Source organism: Tasmannia lanceolata, unplaced genomic scaffold, assembly GCF_043159265.1.
Source record: "Tasmannia lanceolata isolate RefF3 unplaced genomic scaffold, GAP_Taslan_0.1 ptg000018l, whole genome shotgun sequence".
Classification (NCBI taxonomy): domain Eukaryota; kingdom Viridiplantae; phylum Streptophyta; class Magnoliopsida; order Canellales; family Winteraceae; genus Tasmannia; species Tasmannia lanceolata.
The window spans coordinates 9,577,649-9,598,191 of record NW_027518695.1 but is presented as its reverse complement, the minus strand read 5'-3'; the positions used below and the strand labels follow the sequence as shown (position 1 = coordinate 9,598,191).

The 20,543-nt window shown below is 37.5% G+C and overlaps 1 protein-coding gene across 1 annotated transcript; it reads right to left on the bottom strand.

Moving 5' to 3' along the window:
- Nucleotides 1-3,312: 3,312 nt before the first annotated feature.
- NEDD1 (Transducin/WD40 repeat-like superfamily protein) lies at nt 3,313-18,257 on the bottom strand. The gene is made up of 11 exons (XM_077360585.1): nt 17,961-18,257; nt 17,004-17,251; nt 15,798-15,910; nt 13,065-13,325; nt 12,825-12,929; nt 10,150-10,215; nt 9,545-9,766; nt 5,923-6,507; nt 4,525-5,157; nt 4,234-4,416; nt 3,313-3,708 (listed from the first exon to the last, which is right to left on the bottom strand). Exons 2-11 carry the CDS (start codon nt 17,161-17,163, stop codon nt 3,601-3,603), a joined length of 2,436 nt encoding a protein of 811 aa, XP_077216700.1. The 5' UTR covers nt 17,164-17,251; nt 17,961-18,257; the 3' UTR covers nt 3,313-3,600.
- Nucleotides 18,258-20,543: the final 2,286 nt, after the last annotated feature.

Genomic DNA, 20,543 nt, shown 5'->3' with positions numbered 1-20,543 from the left:
GATTAGATTGCCACGTACACTGCAGTTGGGTGTCCCAAGTGATGAAAAGGGGCTCATTTATCATTTCCCTTTTTTTTTGAACCAATACCGTACTAAACTTGAATTTTTTTCGTCATGCTTTTTTTTTTTTTTTTTTGCCGAATCACATTTTACTAACTACATTTATCTTGACTTTATTTCAAGCTTAATCCGACCCAACCCTAAATCCCATATTCGTTTCCTTTTTGTATTTCTTTCTTTTTATCCCAGGCCAATTTAACCCATCCTATCTCAATTTGGAAAACGGCTTGGACGGGTTGAGAGCGTTAAAGGTGGGCTCGCTGGATCATAGTTAGCAAAACTTTTTTTCAAACGAAAAAAAACACATTTTGTATGTTTGATGTTTAATTCTTCGTTTAAATATTTTTATGAAAAGTTTAAAATGCATTTTAAACACGCTTTAAACCTATTAAATGCATTTTAACCAACTTTCCAATTTCACCTTGTATATTTTGTAAATGACAGAATTTTAAACGTATTAAACACATTTCCGTGTTTTCATTTATTTAACTATTTTTTACAAAGTTTTTTTTTTTTGAGCCAGTACCATATTAAACTTGAATTTTCCCCGTCCTGTTTTTTGTCATATCATGTTTTGCTAACTACGGGCTGGATCAGGGTTGACCCTCCTGAACCTAAGGTATGGGTTGGGTCTGATTAGGGTTGAGATAAATTTAAGTCGGGCTGGCCCCAACCCAACCCAGCCTTAGTTCCACCCCTACCTCCATTTGCATAAAAAAATTAATTTTCTATTACTGTTGTAATTCTTGTAAGGAAAATGATAAATTCAACCCTTTTCTTCCCTGGCCCAAGTAAGAAGGGGGCTAATGTATCATTTCCCATCTTGTAATTCTGAGAAGCTGACATTTGCTTGGTGACTGGTTATCATTTTCCTATTTAAATGAATGCTTTTTAGGTTTTTCCTAAGTCATTTTACCCAAATACCCATGTTTTTTTTTTAGAAATTACACAGGTTTAATCGGACTGAATTACCCCTGTGAAATTTCTTGGAAAGAACTGCCCAAGTTTCATTGGAAAAAATGATCATGCTCAACTTATATGGGTAATTTGGGAAGCAACATTTCTTTAATATTATAGTAGTAAATGATCAAAGGACTGTAGGATAAGATAAACCTGGCTCGTTATCATAGTCCCACTAGGTGAAGTCCACTGTTTCTAGACTTATAACTCTCTCTCTCTCTCTCAATTGCTTCCTTGAAAGTGTGTCATTAAAGCATCATTTCGAAAGAGTGACTGACTTGAAAAGAAAGGTGCACCTTAAAGGTCTCAATCAATTGACTTCCCAATAAAGTGAAACAAAAGAGATGCCATTATTGGAGGTCCCAATCAATTGACTTCCCAGTTAAATGAAACAAAAGGGGTACTGTTAATGGTGTGGATAGAGATTGAAAGAATCAAATATTGGAATTTCAGTTGAAAAATTACATGTTATGATGAATATCTCCGATCAGGCTTATGGGTGTGAAGTGGGATTACTATTTCCCCTTCCAAACATACATTGTTATGCACAAAAAAAACAAAAAAAAAAAAATGCTTTTATGACTTAGCTTTAAGGAGGTAAGTTACTCATGGAAGGCCAGCCATATTGAAACATGCATAAGGCCTAGAGTCATATGTTGTTGTTTTTAGGAAGCCCCCATGACCTTCTATGTTGTAACAATATCCTCTTAAATTTAGAAATTGCAACAAAGCCCTAATTTGTACATAGTTACAAAATACTTTTATTTAAAAAAGAGATGAAGTCTTTAATCTAAGAAAAATGTTTGGGTTGCAAAAAAAAAAAGCCATTTTGCACCCAAAAAAAAAAAAAAACTTTTATGTATATACTAGTAAGAAAGAGAAAAAAAAAGAATAAATTACCAATCTCATATATTTTGTATGTGAAACAAAGAGGGTAGTTATTAATGATAGGGATATTTTTGAAATTCTGTAACAAAAAGGGATTTAGTTATTATTTTTAAGTTTAGGAGGAGTTTCCGCACTATAGGAGGTTCGCGGGAACTTTCTTATATAAACTTTTATGTTTTTTTCCCTTCTATTATGTGGAGGAAATTATAGAGACCATTGATTTGAAACTTCCCTACGGGTCTGTTTGGATGCCGAGAAGATTTTGATTTGAAATTCTCACATTTGCAGCTCCTTTTGAGTTGACATTTGGATCCCGATCAAATCCTTGAATTTCCAATTCAGCTGACTGGTCGTGACAAAAATCAGATTTCCAAATAAGCTGTGGAAATAAGAAATTGGAAATTCATAGATCTGACAGTTTCCTTCACCCTCTTGGCTCCTCAACCTCTCCCCTGCAGCAGGAATTACCCCCTTCCCTCTCTGTCTCCCTCAGCATGAGCTAGCAGATCTATCCATTTTGTACTGAAAACTCAATTCCAAATCCAAATACAAAATCTGAGGTATCCAAACGGGCCCTAATTAAATATAAACCTGAAATGAAACTAGAAATCAATTATATACTGTATAACAGTATAAGATATAACCTTCAAAAAAATGTATTAAATAAAAGGCCTCCCTTTTATGCTTAAATCGAAGCAAGAATCCTGAGCTTTTCCTGTGCTATTGGACTCGCTCTCTAATTGCTTGGCAGATATATTTGGCTCTCGCAAAGAGGTTTGGAATGAGAATTGTTGTTCAGTTGCGGAATCAACATAGTAACTAGCTAAGAATTTTCTTCAGTCCGTTGATTTTATCCCATTCGGTCATAGGGTCTGAGTTGGGGATTTTTTAATGTGGAATTAAAAGAAACTAATATTTGGACTAAGGTAGAGTTTGAGATCAATAGTATAAATTAATGTTTTGCTAAAACAACTCTTTTGGGAGATAACCAAGGTGTAGAATTAAAAGTTTGAGTTGAGGAGATAAACACCACTCCTATGTCATGTTTATATTTATCACTTTTCAAGGCTTAAAAATGGAGGATGTTCATCTCTGTCACCAGACTCGCCACTAAATGCGTCGCCTGTTTTTTAAAACAGGTAATTAGAAACCTTTGGATGGGAGAGAGATTTCTAAATCTAGGTTTTTTTTTTCACTTAAAATCCAAGTTGCTGGATTGTAAAATCCAGGATTTTATCTATCCAAACACTATTTTTAAGCTAAAACCTGGCTTTTATAATCAATGAATGTAAATCCATGTATCCACTGCTTTTTAGATTTCCTTTCAATATAATCACAAGACGTTGAAGACAGACATGTAAATTCAATTTACTACCTACTGCGTCGGCTTCCGAATGATGCATCTCTAAGAAAACAACTTCTAATTACTGATGCAAACCAATATCGATACATTTCTATATAAAAACATATTTAAACACAGGAACAAAACAACAAAATCAATGCTAAGCTCCATAATTGGAGCTGGTTAAACAAACTATCTGTACATCTGAACACAAATGATTATCAATCTTGGCTGCCATATTCAATACAAACACTCCCATAGTACGTAAATTGGAAACCTTACTAAAATGATGCCCACAGAAGGCAAAAAGGACGAAGAATTGGGGTCGGATGATGAGCTTTAAGTAAGACTTAAAGTAACTGCCGAAGCTGTTGGTTTTCTTTTCGAAGAGACTTAACTTCCTTCATCAGCTCAGCTTGGTTTTCTAGAACAGAATTCAACAATGTCGACATTTTTGTCTGTAAAAATAAGAAAGTTTCATGAGAAAAGCTAGGGGGAAAAGGGGGGTTTTGCAAAGTCAGTCTTCTACTCTGCTTTATTTGCAAAAACAGTTTTCTGTTTGACAATTTACACCAATGCATAGCATGGACCAAGAATATGCTAGTATATATAGATATATACCGAAATGATATTCCCACACCCTTGATTCAAAACATTTTATTGAGCTCCATGGATACCTTGGTCTTTTTACAACATAATTTTCATATTTTCACATATAAGGACATTCTGTTCTTTTTATGGGTAAAAATATCTACCTTGTGTAGTTTGGTCACAGATTGATTGGTCTTTTTATGAGTAAAAAAAAAATCTACCATCTGTATTTTGGTCAAATTGATGGCATGACGGGATTTGCAAAATTCACTTAACTGTGAAGACTATTTGTAAATTGTCGCCATTTAGAAAAAAAAAAGAAAAAAAAGCAAAAAAGAAGAAGAAGAGAGGAGTGTGAATCAGTATGGCGCGGGAATGAGCACCGTGTCTACCTCTTGTATATGAGACTGTCTTAGTACTTCGATATGAAGGTTCCGCAACTCCTCGTGCATGGATTTCTGTACAGATGCAAGACTCTCTTCCAGAGTGCGCTGAAACAACTGATGCGTAAATGATGAAGTTCCCTGCTGCTGGTCTGGCTGAGCTAAGCCCCTTTGGGTTTGCAATGTGGGTCCCTGTTACATGAAAAAATTATACAGAAACAAACAGATAAATCAATAAAATGCAGCAATGGAGAAATTAATAAAGAAGGTAATAAAAAAAATTTAACCATCCCGTTATACATTGATCGTTGGAAGGAAACCCATTCCCGTGGCAGCAGATGTATCCGACCTTGCTAACAAGCTATTTACAAGCTCTTCCCTTGTTTCTGCTCCTGTTTTCTTCGGTTTTGGTGAACCAGACACGGGACTTCCTAAATCATTCGTGGAAGACGTGGTACTTATTCTCTCGGCGTACGTGGAAAATCTTCGAGGGAGTGTCAAATTTAGCGATCCTGGAAACTCTGGATTGACCAGCCCTGATATGGTTTTGCTTCCCAAGGATGTAGAACTAAAACCTGAAAAAGATGGTTCTGAAAACCCAGAATGATTATCAAGATTAGACACGTCTTTGCTGAGTAGGTTTGTAGAATATAGGCTTGTATTTGTCAGATAGCTGATACTGGTATGGCTTGTGGATGCGGAAGAATCTTGTATGCCAGCGAATATGGAACCAGATAGAAGCGCGGTGGATGTCAATGATCCACCAGGCATGAAGCGCGATGACTTGGAAAGTGGCTGACGGAGTTGGGAGAATTTATCGGGCAATCCATTGCCACCCCAAGCTTCAGGAGGAGTTAGGGGGAAAGATTGATCACTCTTTAAAGATGTAGCGGGTGTGGCACTTGTCTGCGACAAAACAGATTGAGTATCGTCCTGCAGTGATCACAAGGATATCAGCAAACTTGATACACATAAAACCCATCTTTCAAAAATAAAAATAAAAATAAATGATACCCATAAAACCAAGGTTTTAAATTTCGGCTGAAGGATTTCGGTCAAGACCGAAACCGAAATTGACGAAATGTCCAAAATTTCGGTCGAAATTTCGGAAATTTGGATTTCGGTCGAAATATTAAAAAAAATATTAATTTTTTAATCCTTTACCAAATTTCGACTTAAATTACAGAAATTTTGGCCGATTTCGGCCCAAAAAATGAAATTTCGAGCCCCACTACCAAATTTCGGGATTTCGCCTGAAATTTTGGTTTCAGTGAGGTCCGAAATTAACCCCGAAACCGAAATTTAAAACCGTGTGGTGACTGAAAATAGAGAAACATCATAGGGTTTGAAAATCAGGGGTTTCTGGATTTACATATTGATGTAGGCTAGGGATAAAAAACAAGAAGAAAGGAGGAGAGAAGAAGTACAAAAGGATGAAAGAAATCTGCAGGGGAAAGAGAACTCAAGCAATAATCTCAATTAATCATCAAAAGACTAAATACCCCTAATAATGTCAAATAATCCCCAAAATATCATATGAACAATAAAATATCCCTACGAACAATAAAAAGAACCCTACGGCCCCCCCATGAGTGCGGCCCCGCCTAGAATAAACTCGCAATGGATGTCTACGATCCCCATCACATATACATGATTAGTGTAATGATTCAAATGGAGTCCATAAAATGAGAATAGAACCTGTCTGGAGGAGGATGAATTGGATTTCGAATCTGAAATTGGATGAGGATCTGTACTCCCTTCATCTGTGTAAGGAAATCTCCTGACAGATGGAGGAAACAACAGCGATACAGACTTCTTATCAACAGTCACATGATCTTTTCTCGCTTCCTCATGATCAACCCACCAATTGCTAAGTGAGGGAGTAATTGGCTGAACATCCACAAGTGGGGAAAACACTTCCATATCATCATTGAAGTCGTGACTAGTACGAGTGGCCTGTAACCTTGACAAACTGCCACCTGTCCATAAATGATTCCGATTTGGAGTCTCCTCTGCCATTGATAGGTATGATGTGGCGGGCATCGACCCACTGCTGGTAGTTGTAAGTGGAGACATATCAACGGCTGAAACTGAGCGCCCAGAATTACGGGACCCAGTGATTGATGTTGTTGATGAAAGGCCCGATGATGTCACGGAAGGAAGTGGGTCCGGCATAAGGATTGAATCTTCTCCAGTGACTCCCAGAAGGGCAGTCTCAGCAGTACAAGTACTCTCATTTACGATCATAGGCTTTGATCTTTGCCAGCATAAACTTGAAACAGCCTGACTAAAACAGAAATCTTTAGCAAAAATCAAGACAAAATCAATAACTAAAAGCAATGAACCCAGCAATCCTGCATGGACCAAAGTTCCAAATAAATAATTGGTCAGGTAAAAGTGCTAGTAATACCTACTTCCGACAGTAACTAATAGGTATGAGATAAAAAAAAAAACATTTTTGAAAATTTCCAGCAATATGCCATCTCAAGTTCCAACTAAAGTATCTTTCAAAAAAAAAAGGTTCTCAACTTAAGTACCAAATACAAAAAGATCTAAACAGTGGGTGACATTAAATAACAAGGCCATCACTTCAGCAGCTTCTAGTAAAAACTAGCATGAAATACAACATTAGCAACTACACAGTTATGGTAACTAGTCAAACATAAAGAAGACCAGTCTTTATTTTTCCTACAATTATGCCTCAAAATCAACCCCAAGAAGACCTCCAGATAATAAAGCACAGAAAGCAACTCAAGTCAACTCAACAAAGCCTTTGTCCCAAACTAGTAGGGGTCGGCTAAATGAATCCTTTAGAAAAATTTCATGAAGAAAAAGCACAGAAAGCAGAAAGTAGAAACATATAGAAACACAATAAAAATAATTCATAATTGGCAAGTATTTCCAAGAAGTGATCGGATTCATATGCCTTGGACATCACCACATTAAAGATCTGTAAAATTCCAAGCAAGTAAAATGGCCAACGGCACCCACAGTGAGCAAAATTGAGAGAGATGACATGCACAATACGGGTCCTAGGAACGAATCCACTGTGGCTCGAAAGTCGAAAAATGATAAATAAGGTAACCATTGATGCTGCAAGGGGATCCATGAGTCACTGTGGAAGATTTAGTTTGGAATGTCAGTGTAATCTGCAACTGAGATGGGAAAACGCAGTACATTACTGAGGTATGACTACGAGTGTCGACTACGACATCACTACCAACCTCCAACGTAAAATGCTTAACATATTATCAACTCACCTATCTTTAACAAGATTAAAATAGCTACCTACACATACTAAAGACTCCGAATCATCCATCCATTCATACAAGTTGAACATGATCTCAAGCTATGATTTGTGGACACGGACACGGAGTGTCGGACACGGCAAACTCCCAAAATTTAGAAACGGAGACACGGCTAAAATAGAAAGTACGTATACTCATGATTTGTGGACACAGTTTCGTGTGTCAAGTTTCAACACGGATACGAGGTATCTGACAAGGAAACCCCTAAAAATCTAGGAATAGTGTCACACTCATATACATACTGACATATAAAGTTATTAACACTTCTAGAATATATTTAAAAGTGTCTAAAGGAGTGTTGACATGTGTGGACATGGGTGTCGTGTCGGACACGACAGGACACGTGTGTCGGCAATAAATTCAAAGTGTCAGACAAATCATAGATCTCAAGTTAAATGAAAGATAAAAGTGAGTCCTTATAGTCTACTAACAAGACTGGATAGCAAATATAAGTCACTAGTTAGGAAACACAGATAGACTTCAATGCAAGTCTTCAATCATTACAGTACACACCACAATAGGATTATGGCTTTTCTTTATGCCGGAAACAACAGGAGAATAGGCCCCAAAAAGTACTTGAAGATGCACAATCCAAAGTTTTGCAAAAAATTCAGTAATGAAATAGGTCAACGATAGTAGATGCATGGAGGAGACTAACAACATTCGTTTCATTCATGAGGAAACGGAAGAGAGAACTAAGACGAATATGAAGTGATTCACGGAGTTTATTTATTAGCATGTATTCATCCACCATCGATTGGAAGGGGCACTCTTCACCTTGACCAATAACTAGGATGATCCGATGATGGGCTAGATTGGAGTAGGAAAGGAAACTTTAATGGATCAATCAGAGTGCTCCCTAGACTGTTGTCAGATCATAGAATGATGATTTATGATTTTTTGAGAGTAAGATTGGATCCTACTTTCGAATTTGAGAACTTGTGGCTTAAGTAGATGGCTTCAAAATGAAATTGGGGCAAGGTTGGAAGAGCTTTGAATTAGAGCACAAACCCAAGAAATTAAAGATAAAAATAAATGGATAAACACACTAAATAATGATAGTGCCAATATCAGTAGCCAATTTTGCTAATTGCCCGAACTAATCTTGTATTTTATCATTTATACAGCTGTTAGATGTTATTACAGTTCCCCAAAAGCTCTCAGAAGCCAATTAAAAAGGAAAAGACAAGTTGAGTTTGTGCAATTATCAAAGCATGATAGTCCCAATATCAATAGCTTATATATAAGCATGGTTTTAAATTTCATCCGAAATATTTCGATTTCGGCCGAAAGATTTCGATTTCGGCTCCTACCGAAATGAAATCCACTTGGATTCGGAAAAATACAAAATTTTGCCTGAAATTTCATGATTTCATTAATGTTTCGGTCGAAATATGCGAAACAGGCAACTTTTCAGATAAAAAACAAAGACATTTAGACAGAAACCCTGACATAAATCAACTCCACTCATAGAAAAGAGAAGAACCACGAGATTTTTTTAAAGATATTTCTAACATAATAGCAAAAATTTAAAAGAAAAACCATTTCGGCCATGTTGTTTCTGTGATTTTACAAGAATTCGGCCAAAATTTCGTACTGAAACCGAAATTTAAAGCCTTGTATATAAGCATCCACAATAAAATAGAACAACCTTCTCAAAGAATTATAGAATGCTGAACAATTATAATCAAATTACAGTGTTTAAAACCTTGTACTCAGACAAGAACTTGCCCAAGGTTAAAACCCAAAGAGTCGATAATTGGCGGGGTACGTTTTTTATTGACTCGGAGAGTCAAATGAGTTCTGTATTGACTACGTAGGAGCAAAACAGAGTTAAATCAGGTAGGCCAATCATTGACGAGGAGAGCTTTTAGACAGCGATTATATATACCAAAAACAAGCATATACATATGCATACTTATTTACATAAGAAACAGAGATTTCATCCCATGATTAAATAGCGTTCAAGTGATAACACATTTTTTAGAAGATAGAAGGAAAAAGACATTCACCTCTGAACTATTATAAGCACGAAGTACAGTGAAAGGTTGTGGTTTTCCTCGAACGTCATAGAATACCACACGACCACTATTTGTTCCAGCAGCCAATATCCATCCATCATCTCTAAAAGCCAGAGAAGAAAACGGTGCCTCATAGGGAACACAAAATGTTGGTCTCCGAATCCCTGAATCATAAGTATATAACTTTTTATCCAGACCAACACTAGCAATCATCTGTTGCAAGAGGAAAGACATGGGCTTCAGTAATTGTTAATTCGTTATTCACAGCTTTCAGATTTTAAGACGCCTCACCATGTTTTGGCTACCATTATCAAAAAAAGGAAAAAAAGAGTGCCTCACCATGTTAAGCAACTACTAATTTTATGAATTCAGAAAAAATTGAATTAGGGCAGTTCATTAGCGTCTGAATCCTTCCTAAGAAGGGCCAAACACCATAAACCCATAATGGGGAGCTCGATACCTAGTTACCCAAGTTATTCCAAGGCACTTACTTCCCCTTTTAAGTAAATGTGTTGCCACCATGTATGATCAATAAATGCTGTCCTTTCTGCCTAAACAAATGACGAAACAGAAAGCTAATAAAACAAAGAGAAGACCTTGTCATTTGTTGGAGAGAAGCAAATGCCAGTTGTCGGGGCAGAATGCTGCTTTGGCCAAGAAACCTGCAACGAGATTAGGTATAGAGCTAAATACCTTCTAATCGTAAATCTAAAGTGGAAATCAATAAAATCACAATCAGGCAGAATATAAAAAAACTGATAGAATTGTCATAGATCAGTTTTGCGTAAAGAAACATGATCATCTGAGATGAACATAAAAATAATCATAATTGAAAGCAAGTCTAGGTGTCCGGCATTCAGAGAATGACTGAAAACACAGATTTGGTGCACATAAAATTATTATATAATAAAAAATTAAAATTTTTAAGTAACGTGTAGAAAATAAGAACAAAAAAGAAGATCCATAAACAAAAGCAAAAGGAAAAAACTCCATCAGACTTGTATACTAAACTAGCTACACACCTCTCAATAAAATCAGCCAAGTTGATTGCGAGTGTTTAACAGCTTGGAAAACAACAATTACATACATCACCACCAGACCCATCCCCTCAAACACTCGCCCCACACAAAGAAAATGGGTCCCAGTTAACCCAACCAACCCATCACGTAAAACATGCGGGCCAACCCCCATAGAAGTCAGCACTTGAGGACAATATCTCCATTCCCAACATTTTAGAAGTTACTTCTATGACCTACATGCAAGTCTAGATGCAGAAGTGTGGAACCCATTGATTTGTTTGAAATAACAATAAGTCACATGATTTTTTTTTGAAAGATAAATAAGTCACATGATTTTAAGTACATTCTTATGTTATGATGCATTTCTTTAGTGCAAGTTCTGTAATTGACTTAACTTTATTTTTTTCCATGTTGCCTTCTGCACTCATGATGTTGAAAGTCCAGCACTATAACTCCGGCCAACCCTTGACAAACTCTCCATCCCCGCCTCTCTATACGGACTAGATACGCTGGTTGGTGACAAAGAGAAAGGCAGTTGAATTCTAGTTTCTCTGGCATGAAGAAAGCTTCCCTTCTCCTTCCAGACTCGGCCATCTTTGCCAACTCCCCCACGGCCTCTACCTTTCCTTCTTGCCCCCAATTCTTTCGGCAAGCGGGTTACTGGCTCTTCTTTTGTCAGGCTCTTTGCCGCGAGTTTCAACTCCACCCCACATTCACCACAAACCTCGATGGAAGACCATCGGTTCAAGACCTTCAATCTCACCGTGGAGAGCAATAAGGCCAAGTCAGACGCAAAGATCAAGGCCCACGCAAACTCCAGAGTGCCCCGTCATTGATACCAGCTCCATCTCCAGCACCAACTCGAAGATGCCGCCCAACCCTTCCACCTTCTTCCTAACCCAGGCATGGAGTGGGATACGATCAAAGTGAACCCATACCGACTTTGCCCTTGTTTGGTGGCAGCTTTGGGATGGATCTCCTCTTCCGAAGGCTTGGTTCCCACTTGGTGTCTTCCTCATCCCTGACAACCCTAGTTTCTGTCTCCGCCGCCTCAACCCTTCGATGGAAAGTTTCTTTCCCGTTACTCCATATTTCTCCACGCTCTAAAAAGCTTCTTTGATGGCACTCCATCCCTAACTGTAAATTGATCATACAACCACAATACAAACCAGACGAATTGCTTGGGTTCTCTCATGTTCTCTCCACTTCCTATTTTACTCTCTTGCTCGCTTATTCACCAAGGTGATCAAAGACTTAAGAGGAGATCTCATATTCTTCAGAAGAAGTATCTCTCAATTTTTTAAAACACTAGCTATTCTCTATTATCCTCTTCCATCTATTTGAAGCCCTAATTCCCCTCTTGTTGTCTTTTGGCACTCCCTTCTACTATCAGATCTAAGGCCTTAGACATATACTCTATTCTTCTTCCATCTACAACCCTAATTACTCAGACAATCTCCAGCTTGGCTTGTTTCCCAACCACATCAAGATTTTCCGTTTAGCCGTTGTTGGCGCAAACCGCCATTGGCCTTCCAATGTACCAGCTACAAACCATTGAATCATCCTGGTTCTGATTCTACCTGACTTGATCAACAAGGCCAATGCAGATGTGTAGCTACCAAATGATTGACTCACCCAGTCAACCTAGAAGAGGTCCTCCCCTATAGCAGGAATTGTCACTTCCTCACCATCGTCTACAACCTGGAAACTCGTCTATGCACCAACTGCAAAAGAGACCTTATATGTGCACACACCAACACTCCGTTTTCAACTAGCCATCGAGATCTTAGAAGCATTAGTCATTGTGTCCCCAACCAAACAGGTCTAACAATGTATGTCACTAGGTGTTTGAGCTTGTTAAACTATTATTAACGGTTGTCTTGCCTGTGTGATGGTATCTAAGTATGTATTTGTGCTTATTCTAACATTTCTTGAAGTTTCATTTTAAATTTTCATTATTTCCATGAACTTCCATAATATTTGTAAGAGTTACATGGCCTTCCATGAGTTTCCACAAAATACTTCCACTTTCATGGGGGCCAACTTCTGAAGTTTGATTACTTGCTACAACTGACTGGGCTGGCTGAAACCAGTGTGTTTCAAGTTTTTTTTTGGATGGTAATGAGAAGTTTCAAGTAAGTTGCTTGAAGCTATAAATTAATGGGATTGATCTCTACTCTAAGTGATGTAGTAAGTATTATCTTATTGCTTCTGTAACTTTACACCATGGGGCTTCAGAAATTACTACTAACCTTTGGACTTCGCCCAGTTGTGTCCCAAACATGTACAGATCCATCATCACCCGCTGTCACTAAAACATGCCGACTAATTCGAGAATAATCAATCACTCTCAACACCTGTCCTTAAAGCATTGAAAGAAATATGGCATCAGAAAATCAAATAATATGAATCTAGAAACGAACATAAAAACAGACACTGAAATGCATAAAAATTAGCTGGAGCTTATTAGTGGCAAGGTAGAAACAGTCAACCTGTTCATTTGGGTCCTTGAGTTCAGCAGCTCGTGCTCCAGAAGCAAGGTTGTGAAGGATAAGATCCCCCTTTAGACTGATGGATGCCAAATACTCATCTTTGCAATTGCACATAACACCAGTAATTGTATCAGTATGACCTCTCAACCATTTGATACAGCGCTTCCTCTGCAAATCCCATACCCGTACAACTTGACCAGTTCCCCCTGAGCAAAGGTATCTAGAACTTTTGTTCGTAAAGCTGATAGTGAATATGGACTCCTGAAAGGGCATAAGAAATGACCATAAGAAAAAGGAATGGAATCATAAATCCAGGTCAAAACTCAAAACGTGATGTCCTAGAGTAAAAATGCACACATGACGGATAGAATAATGATACCAGAATGCGATGCGTCCAGGTTGTTTTTTGAAGCAATTATAAAACTGGATGCCTCAGGTTTTCTTCTTCTTTTATCTTTTAAGGAAAAAGAAATTAAACTAAAAAAGGAAAACCGTTATCTTCTCCATTTAGCAACTCCATGAGGCCACTGAAGTCCTTAGGAGGCTTGCCATGATGCCACAGCTCTCCGTGAAGTTCTTGACATAGGTGATGAGGGTACCAGTTTTGGCGACAATGCAGATGTAAAGGCTCGTCTGCAAGATGTGGGAACTGGCAATCTGGTCAGTGGGCCAGATCATGAGGTAACTCCAAGGTTCATGGCAGTGCCCATGATGAGGATAACCCATGGCTGGTGACCTCATTGATGATTCTAGAAAGGATTCAAACGTTGGAGCCAAAATCCTTGAAGAACCGAGGGTGTTGAGGGTCTGCTGTTCATAACCCAACAATGTCTTTTGAGTAGATGGCAAAGATCTATGTCACCTGTCCAATGACATAATCAGGAAGGACGCAGACACCATAAACCACCACCCTTGGATCATGAAAGCTACCAGCTTTCGTTCTTGTCTCACTTGGAAGGCAGGTTGAAGTGGATGATTCCACACATGAAGGCTAAACGGATACGGCAATTACAGTAGTCATCAACAGAACAGAGAAGGCAAAATGGCTATTTTGTTAAGAAAAAAAAAATGGGGAATACCATTCAAAAAAAAAGGGGGGGGGGGGGGGAGGGGCGGAGCTATTTGCTTCAAAAAACAACCTAGACATGTGGCAGCTCTCCATGTTCAGTAATGCAGTGGGATGATTCATTGTTTCATCATAGAAAACAGATAATATGAATTGAGAAAAATAAGATTAGTTCATATTGTTGATAGGGAATTGACAAAAATTGTCTTCTTCCCACCTCCAACACCTAATGGAGGAACTGGAAAAATGCTCCTCCTAATTGAGGATCACGGGGTAAGGGCGGTGCTGGGATTTTGTGGAAGAAGACATCCTTCGTAGATCGATGGAGGGAAGAAATCAAGACGTTATTATATTTTGTCTTTCCTTAATCTGGTCACGGGTACTCCCGGTCCATCTTCCATTGATATATTGTAATCAGGACGGGACTCCTGGTCCCCAATGCCATTTTACTATATATAATTTAAAATTTAAAATTTTATTTAAAAATTACCGAATCCACGAATCCTACTTTTTGGGGTTTGCCGAATCCGACACCTCGAATCCGTGTCAGATCCCGACACGCAGATCCCGACACGCGAATCCGAATCCATGCAACACAAAGTATACAATATATACCAATTGTATCCAAAATATATCAATAACAGGAGCCAGTTATATAACCCAACTCAATTTTATGCAAGGTTTTAAATTTTGGTTTTGGTGTCGGTTTCGGCCGAAATCATGTAAAAAATATGATAATGATTTCGATTTTAAAAAAAAAATCAACCAAAATGTCTAAAATTTTAGTGTAAATTTTGGCGGAAATTTCGGCTATTTCGGTAGAAATTTCATAAATTTCGGTGGATATATTTGAAATTTCGGTGGAAATTTTGTAAAAAAAGGCTAAAAAGGAAATTTCAACCGAATTTCGGCAATATTTGGGGGAAATTTCGCCGAAATCTAGAAAAGAAACGACTTCATGAAAATTTCGTTACCAAAATATTTCAGCCAGTTCATTTCGTTTCGGCCGAAATTTAAAACCATGATTTTATGCATGCACATACATATCGGCCAAAACACTAGTGCCCTGGAAAGCATGGGAAATATGGTGTTCATGCTGAACTTACTGACATGAGCATTACACCCATCTTGAACTGTCTCTGAATTATACTATATATACCAATTGCATAGCAATATATCAGTAAAAGTAGTCACTGACATACACCAGCTTAATTTTTTGTACATGAAAGGATACATGCATAAAAACTTCAGTCAATACACTTATGCTGGAAAGTATATGACAAGGATTTTACAATGAATGTTGACATGGGCATGTGTTTAGGTAAGCTAGCCAATATATAAATAACATGAACTAATTGTAATCAACAAACGATCAGCATAGGACGCCATAGTTTCTATTTAGCACTATGAAATAGATTCCACTTGAAATGTTGTGTGTGTGCGTCGTCTGTGTAGATGGTGGGGGAGGTTAGGTGGGTTGTCAGCCTCAACCTTACAGCTTTGATACAAAGCACCATTCAGCGCAACATTATAGAGTTAAACTAACATTGAGAGAAGGCTGTTATTAATTCACTTCCGAGGAAAACATACATCAACAGTAGAAGTTTAACATTTCGAGGGGAAACCATTGATCAAAATTTAGTTTTATTGCTTGCCAGAAAACTTACATCAATGTTCTCTCTGATGTCACTCCCTGAAAGCGGTACTGTCCCCATACTTTGCCCATTTTTCCGCCACAGAGAAATCTTCTTGTCATCTCCTGCACTGGCCACAACTAAATCTGCAAAGGTAGCATAGCTTCAAGCAACTAACAGATGAAATATCCCATGGTTTCTGAGATCAAATATACCATGCCAATGAGCAAACAGAACCATTATATTTCTTCTATTAGTAATGTAATAGTGGCCCAGAACCATGGTTGGCCTTTTTCCCCAAAAGAGGTAGAAATGCATCACATAAACTCTACGCATTTCTTCTCTTAGGAAAAGTGACCTGTAGAATTGTTGCAAAAGGTGCTCCACTGCACTGATATTTCTCATTGTCATAAAGTGACATAAAAATTCAAATGAGAGCGAGGAGAGAAACATTGAGTGGAGTCCAAGTGCAAAGTGACCAATGGCATGATTCATCTTCACAAATGACTTTGGAGAATATAAATTGCATTATCATACTCATCTATATAAATAAGCCAATCCCAGACCCTTGGGTACCATGCTCAAACCTTATATTTTGGCTCCAAGTTCAAAGTTGGATCACACACAGCAGACTAGGTCCAAGACAGAAGAGTAGAGACTAGACTATCTAACCCTTTTTAGCATTACACGAGCTAGGAGTCTCACCAGAGTGATTTAGATTAGTGAACAGGACTAATTGTGCAATTCAGATTCATAATCTGAAAACGAACCAATTAAGAGTGTTGAACTAATACTGGCTATGTCTCTAGTAGATAACTGAATGCCATGAGCCTGAACATGGACTAAGTACTCCAACAAACCGCCAACTTTGTATAGAACACATTAGCTCAAGTCTGCGTTCAGTTGACCCAAATATTTAACTCCCAACACAACTTCTGTGCACTTGTTTCGATAAGTACCCAAATAAAGAAGGAAACAGTTAAACAACTAATTCAAAAGGTTTAATGAAAGAAAAAAGAAAAGGACAGTCTGTCTACTTCCATGAGTTGCAAACTCGTGGTTTGCAAACACAAAACACAATCTAATCTAACAACAGCAAGACAAATGCAGACGAATAAGGAGAAGAATATAGGAAGAAAAAAGGGAGGAAGAAAGAAGAACAATAAAATCCATACCCTTCTGAATCCACCAAGAGAACCAACCATAGGGAACAAGGAAATTGAATTCATCATAACTTACTAGTGTGATTCCATTTAATAGAGTTAACTTGGCATCCAGGTGAAGGTGAATAGCTTAAGGTGCAGGGATCATTCGGCTCCACAGAAATGTCAAACAGCTTGACAGTGTCACCACCACAAGCAGCCAAAAGAGCCGTCGATGGATCCACAGAGCTCATCATTGGTTTTTACAAGTTCTGCACCTCTGTTCCTCTTTGGATCCGTCTTAATATACACTCAATGGGGCCAATGTGAAAAAAAACATATTATCTGTGCACAATAGACAATAAGTCATCAACATTCACAAACGGTCGAGTATTCTCAGCAAATGAATTGCAAAAAAAAAAAAGTAATGTGATTAGACATGTCCAAATGATTGTTTTGCTAAAATTAAATAGCTCTCAAAGACTCAAACAATTAAAGCCTGCAATTTTGCTCCTGAAATGTTGGAAATTCAAGGAAAACGTGACAAGAAATTGAAATAATGATAGCACAATACATGATTTAAGCATAATAGACAATAAACTACACAGATTTTACAAACCTTTTTAAGAATACTCTGGACAGGTGAATTAAAATGCTCCAATTTATAAAAAATATAAAAGAAACACCATGATCAGAGATTTGCAAAGAGGAAGATTATAGATTTGAGGAAATTAAATAGTTCTGACAACAATCAAAAGGCGTGATTTTCTATCGATAATTCCCTCTCAAAAGAAAATGAAAGAATTACAGACAATGGGATGCCCTAGTTTTCGCAAAGAGTACAACAATCCAAGATAATGACACTGGAAAAAACAGTAATTACTTATAACAAAATGATCAAAAGAGGAATTAGATTTTACGAGCTTGCTAACCAAAATTATCATTTCTGAAATTTTCAAAATGCACAAACCTTGCGATCAAAGAAATGATGAAAAATTCTTCAAAAAAGAGACTCATCTAAATGAAAACCTAATACAAATAACGAAAAATGTACCTCAATATTTTCAAATTCCACACTGTAAAATGGACGGAAATAGTCAGATTCGGTACGGTGGAGCTTAGGGCTTACTCCTCCAAAACAAGCCCTTAAAATGGACGGTTAAGATCAATCAATAGTGGAACCCACTATGGCACACCTCCGATCAGCAAGGAGAGACGAAGCTCTTTCTCCTATCAGTATAAGCAAAGATTAGGTTTTCTCTCTTTCTTTCCTTTTCCCACCTCGGCGATCTCTTTTGAAACGCCAACAAAAAGAAACAAGGAATGAGAGAGAGAGAGAGAGATTTTACCGAATTTTGGCTTCAAAGGGGGGAAAGAGGAGAAAATTGGGGTGATAAATTTTAAGGAAAATTCTCAAAAAAATGTGATTTTTAACTTGAAAATCTCAAAATAAGGGTTGAGCTGGCTAAATTCTAAAAAATGGGTGAAACGCAACCTGGGCATGTTTAAAGACAGAAATGCCCTTAAGTTGCTTTTCCCTCCACCTTTTTGAGAAACGGATCCCAATGCATTTCATAAACCCTATTTACCTTTCTAGATTCTTCTTCCCCATGCGAAGTGTTGAAAGTCTTGCCTTTGGTAAAACTCCACTGTACAACCCCCTTCTAGGATGAATTCAGCCCATATTTTTCAAAATAGACTATACAGCCCATACCATAGGATGATCCAAACCGCCCAATTGATGGGCCACAACGTAAATAGGTTGTGCCTCAAAAATCATTTCCATAGGATGATTCTAACCATCCGATATAAAGAGGGACTTAGATTATGGAAACTTCTATAGATTGGACAGTTGGGATCATCTATGTAAATAATTTTTGGGGCAGAACCTATTTATGTTGTGGCCCATCAATTGGGCGGTTTGGATCATCCTATGGTGTGGGCTGTATAGTCCATTTTGAAAAATACGAGGTGAATTTTTCACTGCCCTTCTACAAATTGTGTTCAATTACATAAGTACTTTTGGCTTTTGACTTAGTGGTAGGGAAGACCTATATTGTTTCTTCATGAGAAAAAGTTTTTATATGGTGTAAACCTATATACTCTAGCATTTTTCAAAAAAGATGATCCAAACCGTCCATTAGATGAGCCATAATGCAAATAGGTTGTGCTTAAAAAATCATTTCCACAGGGTGATCTAATGAAATACAATGCAAATAGTACTGTATGGGTCACACCTGAAGGTCGGCCTTTTTACATTCTTCGCAAACAGGTGCGAATTTGCCATAATAGGTCGACCTGCGAGTCAACCTTTATAGCATATGTACAAACATGTGGGAATTTGCCTTTATAGGTTGACCTTTTCATCATTTGACCAAACAAGTAGGAAGACCAATTACAGGTCGACCTTTCCACCATTCCGTCATATAGGTGTTCATAAATTCATTGCAACATTGACACCCGATGAAGTACTATTAGATTGTGTGAAGCAATATTTCTACTCGAACCATTATTTATACCTTGGAACCACTACATAATGGTAAATAGTGGTTCCTATGTATAATTAGTGGTTCATCGGTATAATAAGTGCTTTTGAGTGTTTAAAACCCTATAAATACAGTCATTCTCACAAGTATCAGGCAATATAAACTATGAACCACTATAACATCCGAGTGTATATAAAACTATTTAACCCATTGTTCATAAATTCATTGCAATAATTAACACCCAATGAAGTACTATTAGATTGTGCGAAGCAATATTTCTACTCTGGAACCACTATTTATACATTGGACAGTTATTCTCACAAGTATTAGGCGATCTAAACTATGAACCACAATAACATCCGAGTGTTTAGAAAACTATTGAACCAATTGTTCATAAATTCATTGCAACATTGACACCCAATGAAGCACTATTAGATTGTGTGAAGCAATATTTCTACTCTGGAACCACTATTTATAACTTGGAACCACTATCTATAACTTGGAACCACTACATGATGGCAAATAGTGGTTCCTAGGTATAATTAGTAGTTCCTAAGTATAATTTGGTGCTTCCTAGGTAGATTTTGAGTGTTTAAAACCCTATAAATACAGTCATTCTCACAAGTATTAGGCCATCTAAACTATGAACCACCATAACATCCGAGTGTTTAGAAAACTATTTGACCCATTGTTCATAAATTCATTGCAACATTGACACCCAATGAAGCACTGTTAGATTGTGTGAAGCAATATTTATACTCTGGAACAACTATTTATACCTTGGAATCACTATTTATAGCTTGGAATTACTACGAAATGCATTGGGATTTGTTGCTTACTTTCTTGGAGGGAAAGCCAATACAAGGGCATTTTTGTCTAAAAGCACTCATTGGGATGCGTTTCACCCTTTTTTTAGAATTTCATATAAACATCATATTTTTTTTGAGAATTTTCCCTAAATTTGATCATCGCACTTAAAAAAAACCATATTGGGAATTGTTAGGCAATTTCGTAGAAATCTATTTCGTGGCTGACTTTTGCATAGGTGAATAGCCACACAGGCTCAATTTTTAGCAGGTTTTGTCTTATTCATTCAATTCATCCAGGTGGCTGTTCTCTTTTGCACAAGTCAACCGCGAAATGGATTTTAC

What these genes read in the sequence shown, in the direction of transcription:
- NEDD1 (XM_077360585.1), bottom strand. Translation starts at nt 17,163, where the DNA reads ATGATGAGCTCTGTGGATCCATCGACGGCTCTTTTGGCTGCTTGTGGT. An exon ending in TATTAAATGGAATCACACTA is followed by an intron (nt 15,911 to 17,003) that starts GTAAGTTATGAT and finishes CTACCTTTGCAG; the next exon opens with ATTTAGTTGTGGCCAGTGCA. An exon ending in CAACTGGGCGAAGTCCAAAG is followed by an intron (nt 10,216 to 12,824) that starts GTTAGTAGTAAT and finishes ATCTCGTTGCAG; the next exon opens with GTTTCTTGGCCAAAGCAGCA.